General features: G+C 54.1%; 3 protein-coding genes and 1 long non-coding RNA gene across 8 annotated transcripts in view; 1 reads left to right on the forward strand and 3 right to left on the reverse strand.

Annotated features, from left to right (window-relative positions):
• Window positions 1–3,708: 3,708 nt before the first annotated feature.
• On the reverse strand, window positions 3,709–15,434 carry MYCBPAP (MYCBP associated protein). Of its 4 annotated transcripts, XM_069872643.1 has the most exons (19): window positions 15,351–15,434; window positions 14,474–14,601; window positions 13,548–13,704; window positions 13,345–13,448; window positions 12,702–12,876; window positions 12,321–12,436; window positions 11,493–11,643; window positions 11,145–11,260; window positions 10,535–10,635; window positions 9,807–9,909; window positions 9,204–9,393; window positions 8,275–8,462; window positions 7,206–7,328; window positions 6,742–7,026; window positions 5,828–5,949; window positions 4,998–5,113; window positions 4,670–4,803; window positions 4,310–4,495; window positions 3,709–3,855 (listed from the first exon to the last, which is right to left on the reverse strand). In XM_069872643.1, exons 1-19 carry the CDS (start codon window positions 15,412–15,414, stop codon window positions 3,751–3,753), a joined length of 2,664 nt encoding a protein of 887 aa, XP_069728744.1. In that variant the 5' UTR covers window positions 15,415–15,434; the 3' UTR covers window positions 3,709–3,750. The 4 variants fall into 4 exon arrangements, with proteins under 4 accessions (XP_069728744.1, XP_069728743.1, XP_069728742.1 ...); XM_069872642.1 differs by having other exon boundaries at window positions 3,709–4,495; XM_069872641.1 differs by having other exon boundaries at window positions 13,345–13,704.
• Window positions 15,435–16,355: 921 nt separating this feature from the next.
• RSAD1 (radical S-adenosyl methionine domain containing 1) lies at window positions 16,356–19,573 on the reverse strand. Its single transcript, XM_069872408.1, has 9 exons — window positions 19,475–19,573; window positions 18,454–18,587; window positions 18,168–18,372; window positions 17,496–17,861; window positions 17,343–17,406; window positions 17,116–17,263; window positions 16,992–17,046; window positions 16,599–16,702; window positions 16,356–16,521 (listed from the first exon to the last, which is right to left on the reverse strand). Exons 1-9 carry the CDS (start codon window positions 19,571–19,573, stop codon window positions 16,368–16,370), a joined length of 1,329 nt encoding a protein of 442 aa, XP_069728509.1. The 3' UTR covers window positions 16,356–16,367.
• A 1,273-nt stretch (window positions 19,574–20,846) lies between these two features.
• On the forward strand, window positions 20,847–22,132 carry LOC138728953 (uncharacterized). The gene is made up of 3 exons (XR_011338797.1): window positions 20,847–20,907; window positions 21,134–21,199; window positions 21,600–22,132. It is a non-coding gene; the product is annotated as an uncharacterized lncRNA (long non-coding RNA).
• Window positions 22,133–22,474: 342 nt separating this feature from the next.
• The window catches only part of ACSF2 (acyl-CoA synthetase family member 2), a 33,153-nt gene continuing 31,499 nt past the window's right edge, over window positions 22,475–24,128 (reverse strand). For both annotated transcript variants that reach the window (XM_069872667.1, XM_069872668.1), the window contains exons 14-16: window positions 23,030–23,140; window positions 22,789–22,857; window positions 22,475–22,690 (exon numbers count right to left, since the gene is read on the reverse strand). In XM_069872667.1, the coding sequence (XP_069728768.1) occupies window positions 22,640–22,690; window positions 22,789–22,857; window positions 23,030–23,140 (231 nt within the window). In that variant the 3' untranslated portion in view covers window positions 22,475–22,639. The remainder of the gene's footprint in view (window positions 22,691–22,788; window positions 22,858–23,029; window positions 23,141–24,128) is intronic.

The following is a 24,128-nucleotide window of genomic DNA, read 5'->3' on the forward strand; positions in this document are numbered from 1 at the left end:
TGGGAGCCGCGCTGGATGCGCCGAGTTGCCGGGCTGGCTGGGCAGGTCCCGGCGGCTCAGCCCGGCGTTAACCCCTTCGGAACAGCGAGCAGGAGGGCTCCCTGCCCCGTTCCCCCCTCCTCCGTCCTCCTCCCCGTCCTCGCCCCGCGGTCCGGGCGCGGGGATGCTGCGGAGCCCCTGCCCGCCGCATGCGGGAGGCGGGGATGCTGCGCGGCTCGGTCCCTGCCCCGCGCTGGCAGCCGCCCAGGCGCTGCTGCTGCGCTTCCCTGCCTGCTTTATTATTTTCCCCTCCTCGCTTTATTATTTTCCCCTCCTCCTTCCCTCCCCCCGTCGTTTTTAGACAGGAATCCGCGTTTTCCCCGGGCTCGGGAAGCGGCTCCCGGGGATGCCGACCCTCCCTGGTACCCAACTGCAGTTTGAGTGCGTTAACCTTTTTTTTTTTTTTTTTTCCTCTTTTGTGTCGGGATCTAAATCTGGAGCGGATTCTTGCCCTGCTCTGAGCAGCTCCCGGAGCCTGGCTGCGGGAGAGAGGGAGGCATCAGATGACATGACAAAATAAGTCATGTCTCTCGATCATCTCGCTGCCACCCCCTCCCTCCCGGCCTCTGCCTTCCATTTTCATCACTCACAGCCCTTCAGCTATCAGGGATATATATAATCATTTTAGTATCGCTGACATTTTCCATAATGGAAAGCATCTCTTGTGTGCTGAGACATTCGGGAGGGGGATCGCGCTGATGCTGAGATGGAGAGCAGGGACTCATCTTGCCCCGGGCCCTGGTGCGGAAGGGCTGGTGCCGTCCTGCTTTGCGTCACAGGGAGAAGGCAGCGGGGAGGGAGGCTTTGCAGACCTCCTCAGCCTGGCTTTCCCAACAGGCTCTGAATACGCAGTCATCCCTCTCCCAGCTGCAGCTTGGGAAAAGAGCATCTCCAGCATCCAAACCATCCTCCAGGTCAACCCAGAAAACATCCCAGTTCAGGCAGTGGGAGGTTATTCTTCTTGGTTGCCCAAAATCCCAGCCTTCCTCCGTTCCCAATGCTCCCATTTCACCTCTGCCCGATGGCTGAGGCAGCCAGCTTGCCCCTCTTTTCACAAAGAACCTCTCCGTGGGGACACGACACCTCGGCGCTGCAGGACAGCCGTGCAAATGTGGGGTTTGCGAGGTGCCCCACAACCCAGCAGGGCCCCAATGCTGACCTCCCTCAGCCCTGGCACAAGGTGGCTGCTCCCCCAGACCCTCTCTGCCACCGAGAAGCCTCTGGAAACGCCGTCGCCTTCTGCTTGCAGCATTTTCCTGGAATCCCCCTCCCTAACCTGAAGTCTTCAGGCCACGACTCACGTGATGGGGTTGTTATACAACTCCCAAGGCCAGGAAGGTCGCTCACCTCGGTTATTTAGCAAACACAACACAAATTATTAACAGCACTACAAATAGTGGCCACGTCTGGGAGAGGAGAAGCAATCTCTCCTCTCCAGGCTGCTGGGACTTGGCCTTCCAGGGACTGGAGCCGCCACACATCCTTCAGAGCGCAGGGCTGACCAGTCCCGAGGGGCTCTGCTTCTAAAGGTGTCTGTGGAAGCCAGCTCCGATTCCACTGCAGTTCCAGTCAAGTAACTTCCACAAATCAATGCAAAAGGGAGAAAAAAAAAAAAGAATCAGCTGGCTCAGAGAAAGCTGCAGCAGGCAGAGAGCAGAGCACTGCACTCGCTGGCCCAGCACATCCCTCCTGTGTGCTGCTGGTGCCGTGGCCCTTCAGAACGCTCTTGCTCAAGGCTGGAAGAGGCACTGGTGGTATTTATGACAAAAAAATTATTAACTGAGCGTTCACAGCTTTCAGGTTTGTTCTCCTTTGCAGACAGTCTTATGCCACCCTCCCTAGGCTACATGGTCCCACCCCTGCCACAGGCAGGGACACCTCCCATGGATCAGGGGCTCCAAGCCCCATCCAGCTGGCCTTGAACCCCTCCAGGGATGGGGCAGCCACCCCTGCTCTGGGCAGCCTGGACCAGGGCCTCCCCACCCTCACAGGAAAACATTTCTTCCCAAGATCTCATCTCAATCTCCCCTCTCTCAGCTTAAGATCTACCTGTTCTCATATTAACAAGTTTTCTTCTGAGCAGAGGTACACGTAGGCCTGGTTTTTACAGGCTGGACTGGAGACATGGCTCTTAAGACCAGGCTTTGCCATCTTGTAAGGTGTGGCTACAAATAACAGTATCCTTGCCTTTGAGACAATCACGTTGCCTCTGTAATGTGCAGACTCCCTCTCATCTAGGAACAGATGGCTTGAGCTGCTTGAGTTGGGCAGATTCACAAGCTGATAATCATCTCCAGGGAGGCAGGAGCTATTGTCAGAGCCTGTGAGACACACCCCAACTTCAGGCCTTTTTCCTTCTCATTCTCCAAACGCTGCTGAAATTCTCACTCCAGGAATGCTGAGCAGAGAGATTCTCTTTGTGGGTCCGTGCCCACGAAGCCAGAAGAGGCTCCTGGCTTCCACAGAAGCCAGAGTGCTTCCCCACACCCTGCTAAGAGAAAGCATCTTGAAGCACGAGGGGTCTCACCTGGCCAGCACAAAACCAGGCTGCGCTTTGCCATGGTCCTGCCGGGAACCAAGGGGAGAATCTGTCCTCTCCCCAGAGACAGCACATGAGTTAAAATGAGAAAGATAAGGAAAACAACTCTGCAGAAGGAACAGTTATTTCACACTACGTGCAGCTCTGAGACGCTGACACGCCTGGTGCAGCCGTGCTGCGATGTAAGCACCTGGAAGGGCAACGCTCAGCACGGTGTGTCTGCTGCTGCAGAACCCTGAAGCTATCGCAAACCTCAATTAATAACCTGCACTGATGCCATTTCTCCACAGGGCCAAAGCCTTTCTGGGAATGCTGTCTGGCCACTTTAGCAGGAAGACAGTACTTTACTGACACACACCAAGCGCCTCTCGATTCCGGGTCAAGACCCTGCACCCAGCTCACTCTGCCTCGGAAACCTGCTCCGGCCTGGGATGCCTCTACAAAAAGTTCTGTTCCGGCTGTGCTCCACAAGGAAACTCAGACAGAAAGCGGCAATGAGCCCAGACACACACGCAGACCGACAGAGATAGGAGGGTCTAACCCAAGGCCTTACCATGCTCAAAATATTTACAGCATGAATTTCACTCATTTTAATTCAAGAGTGATTAGTCTCCAAGGGAAGCAAGCAAGAGCTGGCTCCAAATGGGGCACTGGTACCTTGAGCTGGAAGGAAAGAGATGGCAAGGTCAGCAAAAGAAATAAACTCACGAGTGCAAAAGCAGGCAGGGTGACACAGCCCTTGCGACAGTCCCGAGAGGGGGCTGGGCAAGCAGTCGTGAATATAATCAGAAATAGGATGGATTTTAATTTGTTACTGTCCTGTGCTTGGGCTCACGAGTACAAAGGACGCTCTGCTCGCTCTGCTGTGAGCCAAGCAAGATCAAGAATGAAAGAACAAGACATATCTCATGTTGACTGGCGCTTTTAAATTCTTCCTCCTTAGCAGGAATGCCAGCATGTTCTACTCTAACATTTTCTAAGGCTGTGATATTTCTTGCCTTGTCTCTTGGCAAGCGACTGTCTGTAGCAGTAACAGATGAGCTAGCAACAGTCTCACATCCCAGCATGTCAGAAAAGAGGCAGCCCATTATTTGTAACCAGGGCATCACTTTAGAAAGAAGAATCTCCACTTGTTTGGGTAAATACAGGTATTTATTTAGTTAAGTCTATTTCTAGTCACAAACAGTTTTACTCTCCCACTTCAGAGCACCTGTTTCCTCCAGATCCTCAAATAACGCAACCATTTTGCTCACCATCGAGCCCAGCAGCCCATAAACCTGCAGGAGAAATTAACAGGAGAGAGTTGCGGTGAAAACACACGAAGAAACCCTGATGATGAGCCCGACAGAGAGATGGTTTCTCACACAGCAGCACATTAATGCGTGGGCACGCACACAACCACATAAAGGCTTAGCTCTAGTTATAACTTCTCTGGCTATGAAGTGTGTTTAACATTATCCGAGATACAATTAATTCTGCTGATCCCTCCTGGGTCTGCAAGCCCGCTAAAGACATCCCAGATAGAAATCCCGCAAGTGGTTATGTGATGGCTGGATTGGTGTTAACGGATTCCCAGCTGGAATGAAGGACATCCCACTTTGTATTTCACACTTATCTCGATACAGAATTTGTTTGGCAGTTTTCAGAGTTTAACAAAATGCTTCCCTCTTCACCCAAGCTTACAAGCAAAGAACAGAAACTAGCAAAGGTACAAGCTTCGGTCAAACTCACCTGAATATAAAGTTTTTCCTGGTATGACCTAAACAAAATAAGGTCCAGCTCCTCCTGAGGAGGTTCTTTTCCATCAGTAGTCACAGCTCCCACGGGCTGGGCTCCCTCTTTCACCTCCAGCAATGAAGTGGAAGATTTCCGCTTTTTCTCATCTTTTGTGTGTAATTTTCTGCCATTTGGCCCTTCCTGTTCAGTGACAGGCAAGAAGAGAAAGCATCAGAGGTCAGGATACCTTTCAGAGTGCTGTAAGATGCATCTCCCAGCAGCAGCACCGCTGGGGTGGCAACTCAGGCTCCACCACCTGAAGATGGCTCACGCTGTCCCCAGCGCTTAGGGTTCAACAGGAAATCCAACACTCACCTCTTTCTCTTTCCCTGCTGTCTTTGTTGTTCTTTTCTTGCCTTCTTTATCCTTACCAACAAATGACCTTCTCCCTTCTCTCCTAGCAGTTTTCCCGTCTTCCTTTCCTCCTTTTATAGCTTGCTTTGCTTCAACTACAAAAGAAAGAACTCCAATTACCCAAAAGCAACGTTTTCCCATCCAGAACGACAAGCCCACCGCACTCACGCAAAAATATTACTTGTGCAATGTATTTCCCTCTTTTTATTAATCTGAGCTGCACCGCATGGACAAACAACACCGTGAAGAGCCCTTTGTTTAAATAAGGAATGCTAAAACGACTCTTTACCAGCTTCCTCTGGAACGTCTCCTGTCCAGGTGTCATTCCCAGGCAAGCCAAGCAGGGATCGCAGCCTCATGGAGTGACTCACCAGGCCATCGATTGTCTCCCGCCACAGCTGGAGGCTGGGAAAAGGATCAGAGTCAGAAGGGAGACAAGAACAGCAACTGATATCTCGTGTTACCCTGTACCCTGGAGCAAAGGCCGTTGCAGCTGAGAGCATTTCTGTCCAACTAAACCAAGAAAATTGCACCCACCATCTAAAAATCCATGCAAAGGGAAGGCAAATTGCTTCCCTGGTGTTGGAATACTCTGAGGTCTTGATGTTTGCAAACCAATGGGCTCATATGGACTCATAAATACTACTTTTAAACTAGAACTGCTGCTCTTCAACGTGACACACAGGCAAATCAGCATCAGCCTGCTCTCTGTGTTTACCAAGAGCAACCTGCATCCTTCTAATTTAGAATCAGCCAGAAGCTGTTGATGTGTTTACAGTCTGAGCTAAGATCAGAGACTGTATGAGGGAGGGCACAGTTAGTTGAGTCAAAGCATACAGAAAATTATCCAAAAGTTTCGTAAATACAGACTAACATTGCCAGAAATAAGCTTGTAGACTCCCCAAAATTACATTAATTTAACATTCTAAACTTAACTCCAGGAAGAAAAAAGGCATTTGGGTCCTAGACAGCTGCTACAATTAAGCTATGAAAAACCCCGACGACTTCTAGACCTCATATAATTATTTACACTCTGAATCACACTGATTGTGACAGAGCTTGCTGAGGCTGTTGATCACACCATGCATTTACAAGCTTGATTTGGCAAAGGTAACGCACCAGGTTTGGTACAGAAGGTCTGTCTGGGTTGGCCTCTGTTCAACGCACAGCTCCAGCATCGCCTTATTGAGCTGGGCAAGCGCTGCTTCACGCTCCTCCTCCTTGGGGATCAACTTTATAGCCTGATGGGAGACAAAACACAGCATCCGTGAAGCGCTTCCCAGTCTTCATTCCCAGTCATTTGGACCCTGAGCTCAATGGAGCTCACCACATCTCTCTTCTTGGGCACCAGTCTGAAACTGGGTTGCACTGGGCACTTACACACCCAGATGTGGCCAAGGTGCACACAAGATCTGGGAAGCAATCTCAGACTCCTCAGTAAGATTCCTAGTGAGCCCCTTTGCAACTTTACAGGTGTTGTTAGTCCCTGCGCTGGAGAACAGGAATTCTAGCAAGTGAGAAGGCCCTGAAGTAAAGATAGTTATAAAAAGAAAGTAGTACAGAAAAACTGCGCTGACAGAATGCAAACCACTCTTGCTTTAATCCAAGGAGGCCTGTGCTTTAGCCACAGCCTGTCACAGTGCTCTGATGAATAGGAAGGACTCTCCAAGGAGAGGAGCCTTGGGGAAGCCACAGGAGGCTGTAGGCTCAGCCTGCCCCCCGCATTCATTGTGGGATGACAGACAGCTAATGGGGGAAGAGCTTAAAATATCCATTCCATTGTGTGGTTCTCTTTCCTCCTTCACACAACAGCCCTCAAAGTCTCTCTTGGGAAGCTCTTTACAAGAGCACTGAGGGTGTGGTCAGCAGAACTGCAGTGCAATTCCGCGACACACATAATAAATCATCTCTAAGTCACAGCCCGCTGGAAGCAGACCTTTGGGTGGGCTCACACTGGCACAGACCAGGCTGTTTGTAGAGAAATGAAAACACCATCAACTCGTCACAGCTCCAGAGGCAACGGGGGCCACCACCTGAGCAAAGTCCTCGAAGGAGAAGTTCCATCCTGAGGTAGCTGGTCCTTTCTTCTCCATGTTTGTCGTTTCACTTGGAGCCTCCTCAAGTGTGTTCTTCCCACCTGGGACCTCTGTGGTGCTGCTCCACGGAGCGAGAGCCTCTGAGGAACGCTCCTGGTACTGCGTGTCCTCCACAGCCTTCTCCTGGCCCGAGGGCACTTTCTCCTCAAAGGCTGAGAAAACAGTCTCGTGCTTTCTCCACAGTTCATGCAGCTGCTGTACCACTCGATGCTGATAATGCAACTGTGATAACGGGTAGAAGGTAAATAGTGAAATGAGCTGGGCCTTTCCTCTACAAACCTAATTGTTAAAGCCACCATGGCAGACTACACCGGCCTCTGGAGACCCAGGGATGCACCAGCCCCAGCGGTCTCTCCTCCCTGCTACTACAGTTGTGTAGCCCATCAGTTAGCAAACGTCACCTCGGGATTCCTCCAGTGGAACAACTCTTCCTCTGTGATATAGGCATCCACAGGAGATGGAGTGCGCACTGGGGTACAAATCTTTCCACCTCTAGCAGCAGCTTCTCGAGCAGCCAGGTCACTCTGAGGCACAAGAACACGTGTAAGTCCCCGTTCTATATACAGACACGCAAATAAATTCACACCCACATCATGAGTAACCACATGTACACGTTATATAGGTCTGCAAGGACAAGAATAACTACAAACCCTGCTAAACAGAGCAATATTACAACAGCTTTTCAAATAAACTCTATGACTTGACAGGCGAAGAGCGTTGGGGTTGTTCAGCCCAGAGAAGAGAAGGCTCTGGGAAGACCTTAGAGCAGCTTTCAGTACTGAAAGGGGCTCCGGGAAGGCTGGGGAGAGGCTCTTGACCAGGGAGATCAGGAATACCACGAGGGAGAACGGCTTTAAAATGGAAAGGGGAAGATTTAGTTTAGATATTAGGAAGAAATTCTTCACAATGAGGGTGGGGAGGCACTGTCCCAGCCTGCCCAGAGCAGGGGTGGCTGCCCCATCCCTGGAGGGGTTCAAGGACAGGTTGGATGGGGCTTGGAGCCCCTGATCCAGGGGAGGTGTCCGTGGGACTGGATGGGCTTTGAGGTCCCTTCCAGCCCAAACCATTCTATGATTCTATGAAATCCTCCCCCAAACTATACTTTTCAAAGTGTAATTTCCAATTTATATCTTAATTGATATCATATTGTATGATACATAATCCCATCCCCACTAAGTAATTAATGAAATTCATTACCAACATAAAATTCATTCTTTAAAGAACCACTGTGAACAATTCAGGAGACACAATCGTGTCTTTATTAACAGCACTGCAATCGACTGCAGAGTTCTTTCATTTTATTTAGTGAACCTGCTCAAGTATGTACAGACATCCTGTAAAAAAATAATCGCCTTGCTTTCAGCACTAATTACACAGCAATAAAAATACCATGTCATCCACTCCCACCACTACCCTCTCTTTGCTTATTAAGTTCAAAGCTCACAGTTACCCAGCTACATGCTTGGTTACCTCCAGTTGCTCTCTGAGGTCAGCCAGTTTATCCTCATACACAGCGATTCCCCAGAGGGTCACCTGCAGCAGAGCTCCTCCCAGTAAGAGAGGATGCGTCCTGAATTCCCAGGACTCACTGAAAATTCCTGCGCTCTCTGACTTGAAAAGAAAGAAAAACTTTCTAGTTTCTCCAGGCAAAATTACACCTGAAATAAGAAAGAAAATGCATCAGTCTGCAAGAAGCCACCTGGTTAACTCAACCCTTTACTCTTAAAAGGACGCTCTTGCCCTGAGTGTCCTTATCTCTGTATGAGACTCTTAGATTAGACATTAGGAAGAAATTCTTCATGAGGAAGGTGGGGAGGCCCTGGCCCAGGCTGCCCAGAGCAGGGGTGGCTGCCCCATCCCTGGAGGGGTTCAAGGCCAGGTTGGATGGGGCTTGGAGCCCCTGATCCAGTGGGAGGTGTCCCTGCCCAGAGCAGGGGTGGAACTGGATGGGCTGTGAGGTCCCTTCCAACCCAAACCATTCTATGATCTTAGCTGGTTATCACGTTTCATCCAGCTACTTCCTCCTTCCAGATTTCCTCCCAGTCACCATGTTGCTGAACTGGTGTTACTTTCACTGCACACTCCTTTTACAGAGAGCTTAGCACCCTCTCCATAGCAGATTATGCCCAGTTTGCCATCAGAAAATGATTCACTTCTCAATATTCCACCCATTTACATCCAGAGTAGCAGCAACCTCCTTTCCTTTAAGTCCCACAAAAGGAATCTGCCTCACACACCTCTTCTGATGTGAGTCAGCTCTGACGCCCAGCGTGGCTTCCTAAGGACAATCGCCCATCAGGCTTGCTCTGCCATTAGCCAGAGTCAGCACCTCCAAAAACTGCTGAAGACATACTCTCTGGTCTATGTACAAAGGTCTCTGAGATCAGCAGCTCTCCTACCTGGTCTGGTATCAAAGTAAAAACATGGCATCCTCTTCCCCTTGGTTTCTCTGGAGGGAATCTGCTGCAGAAGCCTCATCCAGTTATACCAGACAGCAGTGGTGCCATTGTTGCTCACCATCAGGAAGCTTTCAGCTTTCTCTCCAACCAAAGTCTCAAAAGTGAGCCGGGCAGCAATGCCGATTTCATCCTACAAGGAAGAGAAAGAGAGAAAAATAACAATTTCTCCTCTGTTTGACAGGATTTCATAAAATCATGGAATGATTTATGTTGGAAGGGACCTCAAAGATCATCCAGTTCCAACCTGCCTGCAATGGGCAGGGACACCTCTCACTAGATCTTGTCTGAAGTCATACCGCAAATAAGGGGTTAAGCTTTGGTAAGGGAACTTGTAAGGCACACCCGCTATCCAGATAGCACCTGGGAATCTGAGCTTCACACCAACACCTTCTGCTTCCAGACGTCTCCAGAGCAAACGCAGGGATGCCCTGTTATGCTCAGAATAAATTCCCCATTCTCTGGCCTGGGAGCGACTTTGTACAGCTGCGGCTTGGGCACTCAAGCAGGCTTTGCTGGAGTGAACAACATAAAGCACACAGTTACCCTGTAAGGAGTGACGTAGTCGATCCAACGAGCAGGCTGGCCACAGAAATCCAAAGCCGGACCCTGTGGTGCTTCTGAAACTACGCTGGGGTAGTCATCACTGCTGAAGAAAACAAAAGCCAGCATTTTCGCAGGGTGAAATTCACTTCCAGAGAGAAGGGGGGAACCAGAAGAGATTCACAAGACCTTATAAGAAATAATCCCAGCTATTGTTTTTCCACAGTCATCTCCTTAGGGACAGAGCCCTGCAGATGTGGCAAACTGCAGTGAGATCCTTGTCACCATCAAGGGCAGCCAGCATATTAACGAATGACACCTGCCTAATGAAGGCTGAGGGTACCTGACTGAATAAGGAGACGGAGCCCTTGGGTTGTGCCTGTTACAGGTGGGTGGGACAGGGAAAAAGGGCAAAGTCATGATGGAAGTGGAAGGCTGGAAAAAGACAACCAGGTGGAGGGAATTTAGAGCAGAATCCCCACCCTGCCCAATGTAAACTCTGGAGCCACAGAGAGGGGGGACTGCAGGAAAGGCCTCAAATAAACACTTCTCTGATTCTTGCTCCTTAGGCACTAAGGAGCTGCTTGATTCCTAAATCTGGTGATTATAATATTAGAACATGCCTTTTGTTGTGCCTCCTCTCCATTCTAGTTAAGAATAGCTAAGGACACCCTTACAGACTGACAGTGGATACCCAAAATTCTTTATTACTGCCACAAAGTAAAACTTACGGGGTCTCAGACTCCTCAGTGGTGGTGGAGTGTGAGGAAGCCTCTGCTGTAACGGATGTGAAAGGCTGCCCCTTACCAACCACTTCCAGTCCATCCAGGTCCTGGACGTACAGAAAAATGTCCAACTTACGATTTCTTTTTACAGAGAAAGGAAGTTAAAAGACTACACAAAATCAGCAACTGAATTGAGTGAAGTGAAGGTCAGGTATTGCGCTCCTGCGATGGTTTCTAGAGGCATCCAATGCGGTTTTTAAGAGGGGCTACACGCCTTCAGGAGATTATTTCAGATGTGTGTCTTCCACGTGGGCAGAAGCGTCTTCCTTCTGCCCCAAGGAACTAAATCGAAGTCCTACACGAGCGTCTGGCAGGGGTTTTTATTGCCTAGGTCTTGACAACTCCACACTGCTAGTTTGGGGTCCTATTCCCCATGACCACTCCATGTGACATGTGGGGAGCCCAGATCACTCTTGCATGGCTGTGGCCCTTTGGATATGTGGAAACTTCCAAGATAAGTATTGCATGGCTAAATATTAGATTCCTAATGCTCTTTCAGATCCAGTTCTTATCAATTTTATGTTACTGTATAGCACCCTCGCTCCTCTAGTCTTACCGGCTTATAAAAATCTAGCTCCTCTAGGACAGATTTTAGTTCCTGCAATCGATATTTCAGGAAAAGACTCTTATCCCAGGTTTGATGGAACGGGATCTTCTTTGGAGTCCTCAGACCTGTGGAAATAACCACACAAGAGCTCACTGTCCACATACCCACATGCCTATTACTTTCAGTCTCTGCCAGACTTTGGTCTCATGGTGTTTTACAGAGGAGGCCCAACAGATGACGGGAATTAGCTTGTGCTGCAGCTGTTGGAAGGGACAATTGTGGTGTGAGCCTGCACACCCACAGGATTCCCCGCTGCTGCCGCCACACTTCTACCCCATCTCTGTGACGTCCCCTTACCCATTTCCTTCCGGACAGTGCGAGGTTTCCCCACATGCGTAATCGGCTCTGGGTGGCCACGCTCCCTCTGAGTCAGTGTCAGCGTCAGGCCAGTGAGTTCATCTCCAATACGGTCGGGCAGGCTCCAGAACTCACTTCCCCTTCGGTAGCCCTAGGGAGGAAAACAAAGCTCTACTGACACTTTCAGAGGTGTGTGGCTGCCTGCTGTTTTCACAAGGACTAGAAGCTAAAAAGAAAGGGTCTAACTCTGCTTAAACAGGTACTTTAGAAGTCTATCAATTATCACTTTCTGCAGAGCAAGCAGTGAGGCTTCTGTCAAAGACAAAAGAAGACTTTCTTCTACCTAGTGCTACATGAAGGTTGAATGGTATTAAAATAACACCTCACATAAATGCAAATTCTTTGATATTGCTATAAATGTAAAACTATCATTTTAGCATAGGATACTCCCACAATCCTCCTGACTTACCCACAGTCACTAAAATCCAAGCCTGAAGCTATCAGACCTTTCTGTCCCTGGCACAGCAATTACAGCACATCCCCACGCCACATCCCAGTGCATGACAGTCATCAAGAAATGGCACTTGCCTATAAAGAGCTGCTTGTTAGCAAGGAGCCAAAGCACACCACCACTTTCCTAAATAGTACGGACAATAATGCAGTCACTGAAGGTCACTGAAAGCTCTGCTTGCACACACGGCTGAAGGACTCAAGTGGCTTTGATAAATATTTAATGACAGGTCCTCAACGATGTCACTCGTAACACCGGTGTCTTGGCTCTTTCACAAGAACAGAGCAATCAGGATGCAGAGGAAGTGGGGCGCTCACCTTTCCAGGGAGCAAGGCAGGGAGAAGGCGGTCAGTGAGGTCACGCTCTTCCTGGATTTGCCTGTACTCCTCTGAGATGCTCATCAGCAATTCATTCTCTGGCCTCTGGAGAATTTCTGTAAAGAAGGAAGGTCAAATCATTGGAGCTGTGCCTCTGAGCACACCCTTCAGCACTACTGTTCAGATGTTCAAATCACACCAGCTCAGCTCCTCACAGCATCCACGGCCACTGGCACGTGGGGAGCTCTCAGAACATGGAAGCAGACTGCAACGGTGATAAGATTCACCTCGTTTGGTTATGAGCATCAGTTTGTTGTGGTGCCACCCAACTCCCATATCTGCACGCAGAATTTCACAGAACAAGGCCTTGGCTCTCCTCACCTCCAAGATATTTCTCCTGCTTTTTCCTGATTGACATATTATGTTGCCAGTTCTGGAGAGCTCTGTGCTCTGCTAGTGGAGTCTGATGGACCTTTTTCTTCTTGTCTCCTCTGTGTTCCTCTTTTGAAGCTGGTGCAGCAACATCTGGACGAGAAACTTCAATAAAATCTGCTAGCTGAAGAGAAGAAACACTGAATTAATTCCTCCATGGACACCACAATAGAACAGGAGGAGAAAAGAATTCTTCAGAGTGCCAATAGTTTAACCTCATCATTCTGAGAGGAACAAAACCAGGGCACTAGGAACACACTCAGAAACAACGGCAGGATCTGAGTAATCACATCAAGCGATGGCATTGCTGCAACACCAGCTTTGCCCTCACAAGCCTGACGCCATCAGCAGAAGCACATATGGAAGAGGAGGTCTTTAACTCTTCCTCCATGACCTCATTCTGCACACTGGACATCAAAACCTGCCGGTGCAGTTTCTCTGAAGGTGAGCCCTCCCCACAGAGTACAATGAGGCTGGGAAAACCACACCTTAGGCTCACCTCTTCCTGACAGATGCCGGAAAGCACGGAGTACTGCTCTCCATCGCTAGAAAAGTGCCGCACAGTTGCATTTTTCTTACTTTGCAAACCAACCTGAGTGTTTCCTCTGGCCAGGGCTTCCATCTTGAACTCCTGGAGACTTCCCAAGATGTGATGGGGGAGAATCTCTTTACAGCCATCACTGAAGAGTCCTTGTGCTAAAACACACATGCAAAGAAGTGACCCCAGAGCCAGGCCACTAAAGCCAGGGTTAATAAAACCAAAACCCAGAGATAAAATGTGACATTTAACCCTACCAGAAAAAGTCAGTGGTTCTCTGGGTGGTTTTGGGAGAGCAGGATACGCCACAAGATGTTCCCCCTTCTTTGTCTCTTTGGGTCGGTATTTTTGAACAAAATATTTCCTCGTAACTGAAATTCCCTTAGCATCAGGGGGAGGGTGTGGTGCATGAAGCTGCAGAAAATAAACAGTGACAGAGCAGTGAGGTCCATACTGACTCACCTTCACTCCTTTTGATCCCTCTGGGACACAGAGTAGTCCTATCAGCACAGGCTGCTCATCCCCAGAGAGGGATGTTACCCAACTGTGGAGATACCAGCTTAGCGACTCCCTGACTCTGCTGGGCCCTACTTCATAACTGGGGCAGGGAAGAGTTTTAAACCAGTTTTCTGTTGTGACACTTGGTGGAAAACATTTCCATTCACACACGTGGACCCAAGTTTTGGCAGGGACACTGTGATATTTATTAAACACAGACTTATGGAATGGTTTGGGTTGGCAGGAACCTCGAAGCCCATTCAATTCCCACCCCGTGCCATGGGCAGGGACACCTCCCACTGGCTCAGGGGCTCCAAGCCCCATCCAGCCTGGCTTTGAACCCCTCCAGGGATGGGGCAGCCACCCCTGCTCTGGGCAGCCTGGGCCAGGGCCTCCCCACCCTCACACCTTACACGCCTTATCAGATTATAACATTGGAAATGTAATTTTGAAAAGGCAGATGGCTTATCCTTCCATTTGAAAAGATTGTGTAAGGATCGATAATCCTTTACTTTTAGCAACTTCCTGGTGCTCTGACAAGTCATAAAAAGCAGAGCAGATAAAACAGAAGGAGAACCAAACGCGAGGAGCAGGGTTTGGTTGAATTAAATGGAAAGCACCCTTAGTTAAACACACAAAATGAGTGTCGGTTCTGACAGCTGTTTCTGGCAGAGAAAATACGTACTTTCTCCAGGTCCTCCACCTTAATTGCAAGCGCTTGGATGTCATCTCCTTGCAGAACGCATGGAACAGGAATGGGCTCAAGCTCTTCTGAGACTGTCGAGAGCAGGTCATGTGTCCCTTCCTTCTTTTCTGAAAAGAGACCTTCTCTTCAACGTCCCAAGGAAACCCCTTCCTCCTCTTCCAGCCTTGTTATTCATTTCCAACCAAACTCTGTTGTGGGTTGGATTTTTTAAGGTTGCACAGAACAGTTAAATTCCGCACCTCTTATAACTGGAAAATCAAACTCTGAGAAGCTACCAGGACCAAAGTGGGCCACCAAGATTCAACTGCCTTGTGCTTTACCCTAGAAGAGCCAACAGTCGAGATAAATAAAGCCTGCGCTTCCCACAGGTGAAAGCACAAAGTCCCCAAGCCAGCTGCGAGCATTCAGGCCCCCTGCACGGCGCCCCAAAGCACCACTGTGACAGCAAACCACGGCCTTTTCAGACACTCCTACATAGCTAACTAGCTCTGCGACAGCTGGGCCGTGGTTGAGGGGATCCCGGCGGGGTCTGTCTCCCTCTGTCTCCTCAAGCACCAAGGCCGGATAGCTTGGATTGGCTCCGTGACACGGGAGGGGGGGGGTTCCTAGGCTAAAAAATATATACAGGGGGGAGGCTGCACGGGGAAGAGGCTCTTAAAGGTGGCACCAATGGACAGGACCGTTAACGGCAGCACCCAGGAACGGGGCTAGTAACCGTGGCACCAAGAAGGAGCTGCGAGCAGCAGCACCCGCGGGCGGCGCCGGTAACGGCACCCACGCAGAGCCCAGGCGCGGCGGGGCCCCAGACCGAGCCAGCAGCCCCCGTGCCGCGGGGAAGGGCCGCCCCGGGCCGTACCGAGCGGGGACACGGGCCGGTGCTGCCAGCCGGCCGGACCGGGCCTCCCGCCGCCGCGCCTCATGGCGGTCGCTGTGGCAACACCACCGAGACGCGGCGCAGAGCGGCCGCCCAGAGCGGCCGCGTCTCTATGGTGCGGCGGGCAGGGCGCGCAGCAGCGCCCCCAGCCGGCCCGGCGGCGCCTCGGGGGCCACCGAAGCGTTTGGGGATCCTCGAGCGGCACCGACCCTGCGACCCCCAAACCAGCCGGGGGCACCTCGCCTGGCCCTGCCCGGGCTGCTCCGCTCGTACTCACAGAATCATGGAATGGTTTGGGCTGGAAGGGACCTCACAGCCCATCCAGTGCCACCCCTGCCCTGGGCAGGGACACCTCCCCTGGCTCAGGGGCTCCAAGCCCCATCCAGCCTGTTCTTGCACCTCCAGCACCCACAACTCCCCTAGACAACCTGTTGCTGTCACCACCCTCATCGTGAAGAATTTCCTCCTTCTAGGAAGGATTTTTTTCCTACTATCCAACTAAACCCCCCCTGGCACTACATGAGGTGGTTTCCTCTTGCCCCATCCCTTGTCCCTCACCACAACCTCCTTTCAGGGAGCTGCAGAGAGCCATGAGGTCTCCCCTCAGCCTCCTCTTCTCCAGGCTGAACAGCCCCAGGGCCCTCACTGCTCCCAGAGCTCCAGCCTCTTCCCCAGCTCCATTCCTTTCTCTGGATGCCCTCCAGCCTCTCAAGGCCTTTCTTGCAGTAAGGGGCCAAAAACTGAACCCGGGATTCGAGGTGTGGCCTCTTCATGGTTCTTCATTGAACCCCATCCTGTTGGTCGCAGCCCATGGATCCAGCCTGTCCCGACCTCTCTGCAGAGCCTCCCTACCCTCAAGCTTAAAATCAAGCTCCCACCCAGCTTAAAATCACCTGCAAACTGACTGAGGGCGCGCTCGATTCCTTCATTCCGATCGTGGATGATACCGAACAGAACCGGACCCAACGCCCCTCTCAGCCAGCACACGGTTCTCCTGGTTTATTCTCCGCTGCTTACAACCCCCGCGGCCTCGCCACCGTCCCCGTCCCGCGTCGTGCTCCTCCTCGGGGCCCAGCGCCGCTGCAGCTGGCCGAGCAGCGTGGGCAGCAGCGAGTCCAGCAGCGCCAAACCCTCCCGGCTGCACCGCAGGCCACTGCGGAGAGAGCGACGCACGAGTCCCGGCTCTGGATCCGAGCCCCCCCCAGCGCCATCTCACCATCAGGGGCTCACCTGCCATCCAGAACCAGCCAGCCCTGCTGCTGGAGCTCCCGCGCTTCCCCCGGCACCCCGAACACGGCGTCCAGGCTGAGCTGAGGGGAGAAGCGCCCCCAGCGCTGCGCACCACGGGTCGTTAGCAGCGGCTGCTTCCATACTGGTTTCCCCCATGCGAAGCTGGGTTCCCTCACACGACGCCAGGTTCCCTCACATGATGCTGGGCTCCTCCACGTGTCGCTGGGTTCCCCCTATGCCACGCTGGGCTCCACCACGCGATGCTGGGTTCCCCATATGATGCTGAGTCCCTCCCCGTCCTGCGATGCCCGGCTCCCCCCAGCAACACCGAGCACCCCGTGCAATGCTGGGCTCCCTGACACGACGCTGGACTCCCCATGCGCAGCTCCTCACCTCCTGCGTGATGCCCTCGTCCGTGCGCAGTCCCAGGGCGAGCACCTCCTCCAGCCTGCGGGCACATGGAGAGCTGGGAGGGAGCATGGCCAGGGAAGGGGCGCAGGGGGGACCCCATACTCACTGCTCCAGCGGGCTCAGCGCCACCCGCCTCCTGGTGCCGTGCCCTCGGCTCTGCACCTCCTGCATCCAGGCATCGGGCTCCAGCGTCTGCACACGGGCCTCCCGGCTGCAGCTGCCCTCGCCCCACGGCACAAAACGCCCGTGCGCCCCTGCGGTGGTGGCAGAGGGGGACAACGGAGCTCGGAGGGCACGTGGGGCCACGCACACCCCACCGTCACCCCGACTTACCCGGCCCCACGCCGATGTACTGCTCGGCTCGCCAGTACGAGAGGTTGTGGGTGCTGAGGGCACCCTGGGGGAAAGCGTTGGGACAGGTGAGGGGGGCTGAGCCTGCTGGGGGTGGGATGGCACGGGGAGGGCGCAGCACGGGGGGCACCCCACCTTCCTTGCAAAATTGGAGACCTCGTAGTGCCGGAAGCCAGCAGCCACCAGCACGGCGCGGGCAGCGTGGTACATGTCAGCCACGAGGTCCTGGGTGGGCGCAGGCAGCGACCCCCCCTGAACCTGCGCTGCCAGCGCCGTGCCCCGCTCCAGCGTCAGCTGGTACAGAGAGACGTGGTCATCGCAGAGCCCCAGCGCCGCCTCCAGCCCCCGAGCCCAGGCGCTTCGGCTCTGTCCCGGCAGCCCAAAGAGGAGATCGATGGAGGTTCGGCCAGGGAAGAGACTCCGTGCTGCCTTCACAGCCTCCTGCGCCTCCGCTGCCGTGTGATCCCGGCCCAGCAGCCGCAGCTCAGCATCGTCCAGTGACTGTGGTGGGAGTGGGGGGACGTGGGATGGAATACAGGAGAAACCCCTCCCCACCCAGATATTGAGGGATGGGATGGGATGGGATGGGATGGGATGGGATGGGATGGGATGGGATGGGATGGGATGGGATGGGATGGGATGGGATGGGATGGGATGGGATGGGATGGGATGGGATGGGAGAGAAGCCCCGGTTCACCTGGATGCCGATGGATGGGATGTGGAGAAGCCCCCATCCATCTGGATGCCACTGATGGATGGGATGGGATGGGATGGGATGGGATGGGATGGGGGAGAGGCCCCTCTTACCTGGACGCCGATGGAGAGGCGGTTGACACCAGCTGCCCTGAAGCCGGCGAGGCGCGCTGTGCTGGCAGAGCTGGGGTTGGCCTCCAGCGTCACCTCAGCATCGGTGGGGAGGTGGACAGCCCCTGCCACGGCCTCCAGCACCGCCGCGATGGTGCCCGGGCTGGCCAGGCTGGGGGTGCCCCCACCAAAGAAGACAGAGGTGATGCTGCAGGGTGGATGGCGAGGAGGCTCAGGTGGCTGCTGAAGGGTCTCGTGCACCCCCTGAGCCCCCGCCCCACGCACCCACCTTGGCACCCGGCTGAGGCGGAGCAGGGTCTGTGCCTCCCGCACCAGGCAGGCGCGCACGGCTGCCTCGTCTGCCGCCGGCACCACGTACTTGTTGAAGTTGCAGTAGGAGCAGCGCTTGCGGCAGTAGGGCCACTGTGGGATGGAAGCGGGGGGCTGAACCCCGGGCACCCTGTTTTGGGGAAGGGGTCAGCCCCATGCATGGCACCAGCGCTCCCCACCTGCCCCAGAGGCACAGGGCATGCACCCCATGGGTGCCACCCTTCACGTGCAACTGGGGATCCCCCCAGCACAAATAGGGGAGCTCCACGTGTGCCCCACTACGTGTGCAATCCTGGAGTCCCTGTGCACCCCATGTGTGCAGTTCCTGAGGTCCCCATGCACCCTCACACGTGCGATTCCCAGGGACCCCAAGCACCCCAGGTGAGCAATTCCTGAGGTCCCCATGGGCAACCCCAGGGTTCCACATGTGCAATTCCTGAGCTCTCTGTGCACCCCCATACATGCAATTCCCAGTATTGCTGTGCCCCCTATGTGTGCAATTCCCGGGGTCCCCCCACGTGTGCAATTCCCAAGGTCACCCTTTCCCTCACGTGCAACTCCTGTGCACCCCATGCACCCTCATGTGCAATTCCTGGGGTCCCTATGGACCTCCATGTGCAAACCCGAGGTCCTCGTGTGCAATTCCTGGTGACCCCATGCACCCTGTGTGCAACTCCCGGGGTTCCCGTGCACCACCCCACACCCCCGTGTGCAATTCCAGGGGTCCCCGTGCACCCCACGTGCAATTCCCAGTGACCCCATGCACCCCCGTGTGCAATTCCCAGGGTCCCCGTGTGCAATTCCCAGTGACCCCATGCACCCCCGTGTGCAATTCCAGGGGTCCCCGTGTGCAATTCCCGGTGACCCCATGCACCCCCGTGTGCAATTCCAGGGGTCCCCGTGCACCCCCACGTACAATTCCCGGTGACCCCATTGAGCTCCCTCCCTCCCCGTGTGCAATCCCCGCTGTCCCCGCTCACGTGCACGTAGAGCGCGGCGGGGCCGGGCTGTCCCTGTCCCTGTCCCGGTCCCTGTCCCGGTGCCGGTCCCGGTGCCCCCCCCACCAGCGCCGCCGCCATCGCCCCCCGCCCCCCCCGCGCCGCCATCACCCGCCGCCCCGCCCCCCGCGGGGCTCGGCCCTGGGGGCGGGGAGCACGGGTCGGTCAACAGTCTGGGTTGGAGGGATCTCAAACATCATCTAGGTCCCACCCCCTGCCCCGAAGGCGTCGTCCTGCCCTCATATCCTGCCCTAGAGATCGTGTCTTGCCACCCTGGCCTGCCCCAAGGGCTCTGGGCTCTCCTGATGTCACAGGATCACAGAATCACCAGGTTGGAAGAGACCCACCGGATCATCGAGTCCAACCATTCCTATCAAACACTAACCCATGTCCCTCAGCACCTCGTCCACCCGTCCCTTAAACCCCTCCAGGGAAGGGGACTCAACCCCCTCCGTGTTCCAGTGCCCAATGACCCTTTCCAGGAGAATTTTTTTCCTAATGTCCAGCCTAAACCTCCCCTGGTGGAGCTTGAGGCCATTCCCTCTCGTCCTGTCCCCTGCCCCTTGGGAGAAGAGCCCAGCTCCCTCCTCTCCACAACCTCCTTTCAGGTAGTTGTAGAGAGCAATGAGGTCTCCCCTCAGCCTCCTCTTCTCCAGGCTAAACACCCCCAGCTCTCTCAGCCGCTCCTCTTGTTCTCCAGCCCCCTCACCAGCTTCATTGCTCTTCTCTGGACTCGCTCCAGAGCCTCAACATCCTTCTTGTGGTGAGGGGCCCAGAACTGACCCCAGGATTCAAGGTGCAGTCTCACCAGCGCCAAGTCCAGAGGGAGAAGAACCTCCCTGGACCTGCTGGCCACGCCGTGTCTGATATAAACCACAGAATAGTTTGGGCTGAAAGGGACCTTAAACATCATCTAGTTCCAACCCCTTGCTCCAAAGATGATGTCCTGACCTGAAGACACTGTCCTACCCTGATGTCCTGCCCCAAAGACAAGGTCCTGCTGCGATGTCCACCCCAAACACAATGTTCTGCCTGTGCCAGGCTGCACGAGGGGTTTCGGGCTCGGGGCTGGCGAGGGGATCAGCTCCACGCAGGGTTGCACAAACCCAGCGCTGAGAGCCCCAGCTCTTTTGTCTTAATTGGCTCTATTAATAGCCATGAAGAAGTGAAAACCACCTGCGACAGAGCCTGCAGCCACAGATTCCTGTTTCGAGGCCAGGAGTGGGCAGTGAGGACTGGCCCAGCGTGACTAACCCTCCCTCCCAGGGAAAAGCCCCCGCTGCCGGGGTTTCCCAGCTGGCAGCCAGCGCTATAAGAGCAGGAACCTGGTCTGGGACAGCACAGAAGCCCTGAGCCTGTCTGCAGCCCTACAGGACGTGATGCCAGCCACAGCGGGCCTTCCTTCCCCTCTCCCAGTGAGTATTTGCCGATGGCCGCTCCGTTCCGGGGTGCTCGGGTGGCCAGGGGACATCTCGGGAGGTGTCTGGGCTGGCTGGACCCACAGGAGCGGGATGGGGATGGCAGGGGAGAGCTCTGGGACTCAGCCCCGTGGACGGTGCAGGAGCTCCGGGGAGCAGGGAGGGGGTGGCGGGGCTGCACCCCGTGTGCGGGCTGTGATGAGTGCGCTGTGTTTCTCCGCAGCGCGTCTGCCCATGCAGGCCAAGGCTGACTTCATCTTCCCATCGTCCCAGCAACGCCCCAGCTACGGTGAGTACACGGGGCGCTGTGCAAAGCGGGAGGAGAAGCTGCACTCGCTACAGGGCTGTCCTGCCCCTGGGACAGAGCTGTGGGAAGCAGAGGAAGGTAAAAAGTCCTTCGTTAGACACTGGACCTAGAGGTCCACTGCAGCCCCAAGCTCACTGGCTGCTCTAACGGAGGTAACGGTTCCTCCTCCAGGAAGGAAGGTCCACAAAGGTCCTCAAACCCGCGCAGGGAGGAGACAAGTTTTGCTTGCTCACATCCCACTTACTCCAGGGTGGGCAAAGGTGAAGGTGGTGAAACATGCCGACACCAGCCCCACGAGGAGTTTGGGAACAGGGAAAGGACTTGCTGGAGAGACACCAGGGAAGGGGGCTGACCTGAACCATCCCCTATGTTTCTCTTTCAGAAAGCAGGCATGGAAGGTGGGCTTGTTGTCCACCTTGTCTGCTTCCATGGGTAGAGCCCACAGCCCAGCTGGGAGACCCAGGACCGAGACCCTGCTGATGCTCCATCTCTCTCGGCATTGCCCCATCTCCCCTCAGACACCGGAGGAAGAGCCAGCGCGGAGGAGGAGGCCCGGCCGCTAGCCCTGCTCGGGAAGGGAGCAGGAGGGGCGACAGCCAGGAGGTCTGCAAGAGTTGGGAGCATCGTCATCTGTTTCCCAGCTGGGGGTGGGTCACTTCTGCCGAGAAGGAAGAGGAGCTCTGCTCACCCACCTCTCGGGGAAGTGCTTCATGGTTGGGAGGCACCAAATAACTCCCGTAAAATGCTGTCCCGGGCACGCTCTGCTTCACCGCCGATGGGACACGAACTTTGGTATCCCTGCAAAACCTGTACTCTCTGTCTTGTCCAAACCAGCAAAATAAACAATGTCAACTGTACCTTGGAGAAGTTTCTTTGAGGGTCAGAGGGTGCAGGGGAGGTGTGGGAACAGGGTGAGCTTTTTCCATGTCCTCTCTACAGCCCCTGCCCCTTATTTCATGTCCTTCAGGTGGGTCATCTCACAGGGCTGCATTATATGATTTCAGGAGCAGCACCTGAGCAGGGAAGGCATTCAACCCCCTGGGAAGCCAGGCTGTGAGGAATTAAAAAGATCAGTAAAACACCTCCCAGCATCTGCCCAGGTCCTCTGAAACAGCTGCAGTCAAATTGCACAGAGAGATGCAAGATATTAAAACCTTCATAAGGTCTTTCAGTAACTGGACAGAATTCCAGAAATAAGCATCCCTTCCTCCCCCCGTGCTATTTCTGTTGGCAAAGAAACAAACCCAGCTGGGAGAATAAGGCTCTCTGTTTTATTAGCTGAAAGTACCACCAGCCTGATGGTGATGAGGGTCTCATCGGGAGAGGTCTCCGCGTCACAGCCCATGGCACAGGTGAGAAGCAGACACAAAGCTGGCTGAAGTGGGGCTGATCCATCCCTGTTTTCGCTCTGCCTTCCCCAGCTCAGAGCTGGAGGTGCTTCTCCATCTGCTCCCTCAGCTTGTATTTCTGAATCTGGAATAACGGGCAGGGAGGAGGAGGAGGAAGAGGGACTCTGAGAGGAGCCGGGGCAGGAGGCGAGTGCTCCTGTGCTGCCCCAGCCCCTCTCTTACCTTGCCCGAGACGGTGAGCGGGTACTGACTGACAAACACCACGTATCGCGGGATCTTGAAATGGGAGATCTGGGAAGAGAAAAACAGCCTCTACACAACCTGTGGGAACAGCGCAGCCAGCCCAGCTGGGACTGCCAGGGCTGGACGCCTAGGTGCTCCAAATCCCCAGGATTTCATCCACAAGGCACCAGCAGCTGCTGGCTGTGCTGGTCTGGCAGGGAAGGAGCACTGGGAGACCCACCTTCCCTTTGCAGAACGCTTTAATCTCTTCCTCGGTGCAGTCCTGCCCAACCCTCACGCGGATGCAGGCGCAGATTTCTTCTCCCAACCGTGAATCCTTCACACCAACCACCTGGATGGGACAGAGGGATGGTGTGACCCTGGGGACATCCCTCTCCTCCCACAGGGAATGTGTGCTGGGAAAATGGCACAAGCCCTGCCCCACATCACGGGACGCTGGAGTCGTGGGGCTGTACAAAGGCACCTTCAGCAGCCTGACTATCCCACCAGTGCTTTCTACACAGCCCCCCTGGAAGGGCTTCCCAAGCGTGTGGCAGAGGAAAGGTGGCAGAGAAGGCTGGGAACCCGGACGCCAGCACTTTCCTTTGGTTTTGCAAAGTCACCAGAGCAGGGACTGAGTCAGAGCAGACAGGCCAGCTCATCACTGGTGCAACATGGACCTGTCACCCTTTGCGTGCATCTGCTTCCCCAAAAAATAGAGCAACAGCCTTCACAACCAACAGGGACGCTTGAGAGGCTGCTGCAAGAGCTTTGGGATCTCCAGATGGAACAGCAGGAGAGGGATGAAGTCAAATTAAAGGATTATTTGAAACCCTTACAATGGCAAATGCTAGTGGACCACCACCTGGGACACAGGAGATGGGCTGCCCAAGCCCGAGCTCTCGCTGAAGTCTCCTCACAGTGTTTCACAAGACTCCTACTGTCATTCCCTGCCTTGAACCAGTACCTCAAAATCCTAGAGACATGTCGATGCTTTCGAGTCCAGAGCAGTGACATAAAGCCCTAGAAACTACATAAACAGGGCTGGTTCACAACCCATCTGCACTGGGACCCTTCCAAGAGGAGCCGCTCGCCTGGCACAGCCCCAGTGCTGACTCAATAACCCCGTTGTTTATGGGGAAACTTGTCTGGCACAGAACCTGGAGGAGAACAATCCCAGCAGACTGGGAGCAGCTGCTCAACGCCTCAAATCGTTGTGAGGAGGTAAAACTGAGTCTCCCTCCTCACCTCCAGGGACTCGTTGGAGGAGTCTTCTTGGATTTAGAGGGTTAGTAATTGATCCATCCTTCCAGGCTGCTTTCCAAGTGAGAATTTCAGAG

Source organism: Phaenicophaeus curvirostris, chromosome 19, assembly GCF_032191515.1.
Source record: "Phaenicophaeus curvirostris isolate KB17595 chromosome 19, BPBGC_Pcur_1.0, whole genome shotgun sequence".
NCBI classification, from domain to species: Eukaryota; Metazoa; Chordata; class Aves; order Cuculiformes; family Cuculidae; genus Phaenicophaeus; species Phaenicophaeus curvirostris.

Coding starts and splice junctions, on each gene's coding strand:
- MYCBPAP (XM_069872640.1), bottom strand. CDS start 15,414: ATGAGGCGCGGCGGCGGGAGGCCCGGTCCGGCCGGCTGGCAGCACCGG. Junction 12,877..13,344: donor TGGCCAGAGGAAACACTCAG/GTTGGTTTGCAA, acceptor TCTTCTCTTCAG/CTAGCAGATTTTATTGAAGT. Junction 7,329..8,274: donor ACCTCAGAGAGCAACTGGAG/GTAACCAAGCAT, acceptor CTTGTGCCTCAG/AGTGACCTGGCTGCTCGAGA.
- RSAD1 (XM_069872408.1), bottom strand. CDS start 19,573: ATGGCGGCGGCGCTGGTGGGGGGGGCACCGGGACCGGCACCGGGACAG. Junction 18,588..19,474: donor CCGCCGCGCTCTACGTGCAC/GTGAGCGGGGAC, acceptor TCCATCCCACAG/TGGCCCTACTGCCGCAAGCG. Junction 16,703..16,991: donor ACGAGGGCATCACGCAGGAG/GTGAGGAGCTGC, acceptor CGTGGTGCGCAG/CGCTGGGGGCGCTTCTCCCC.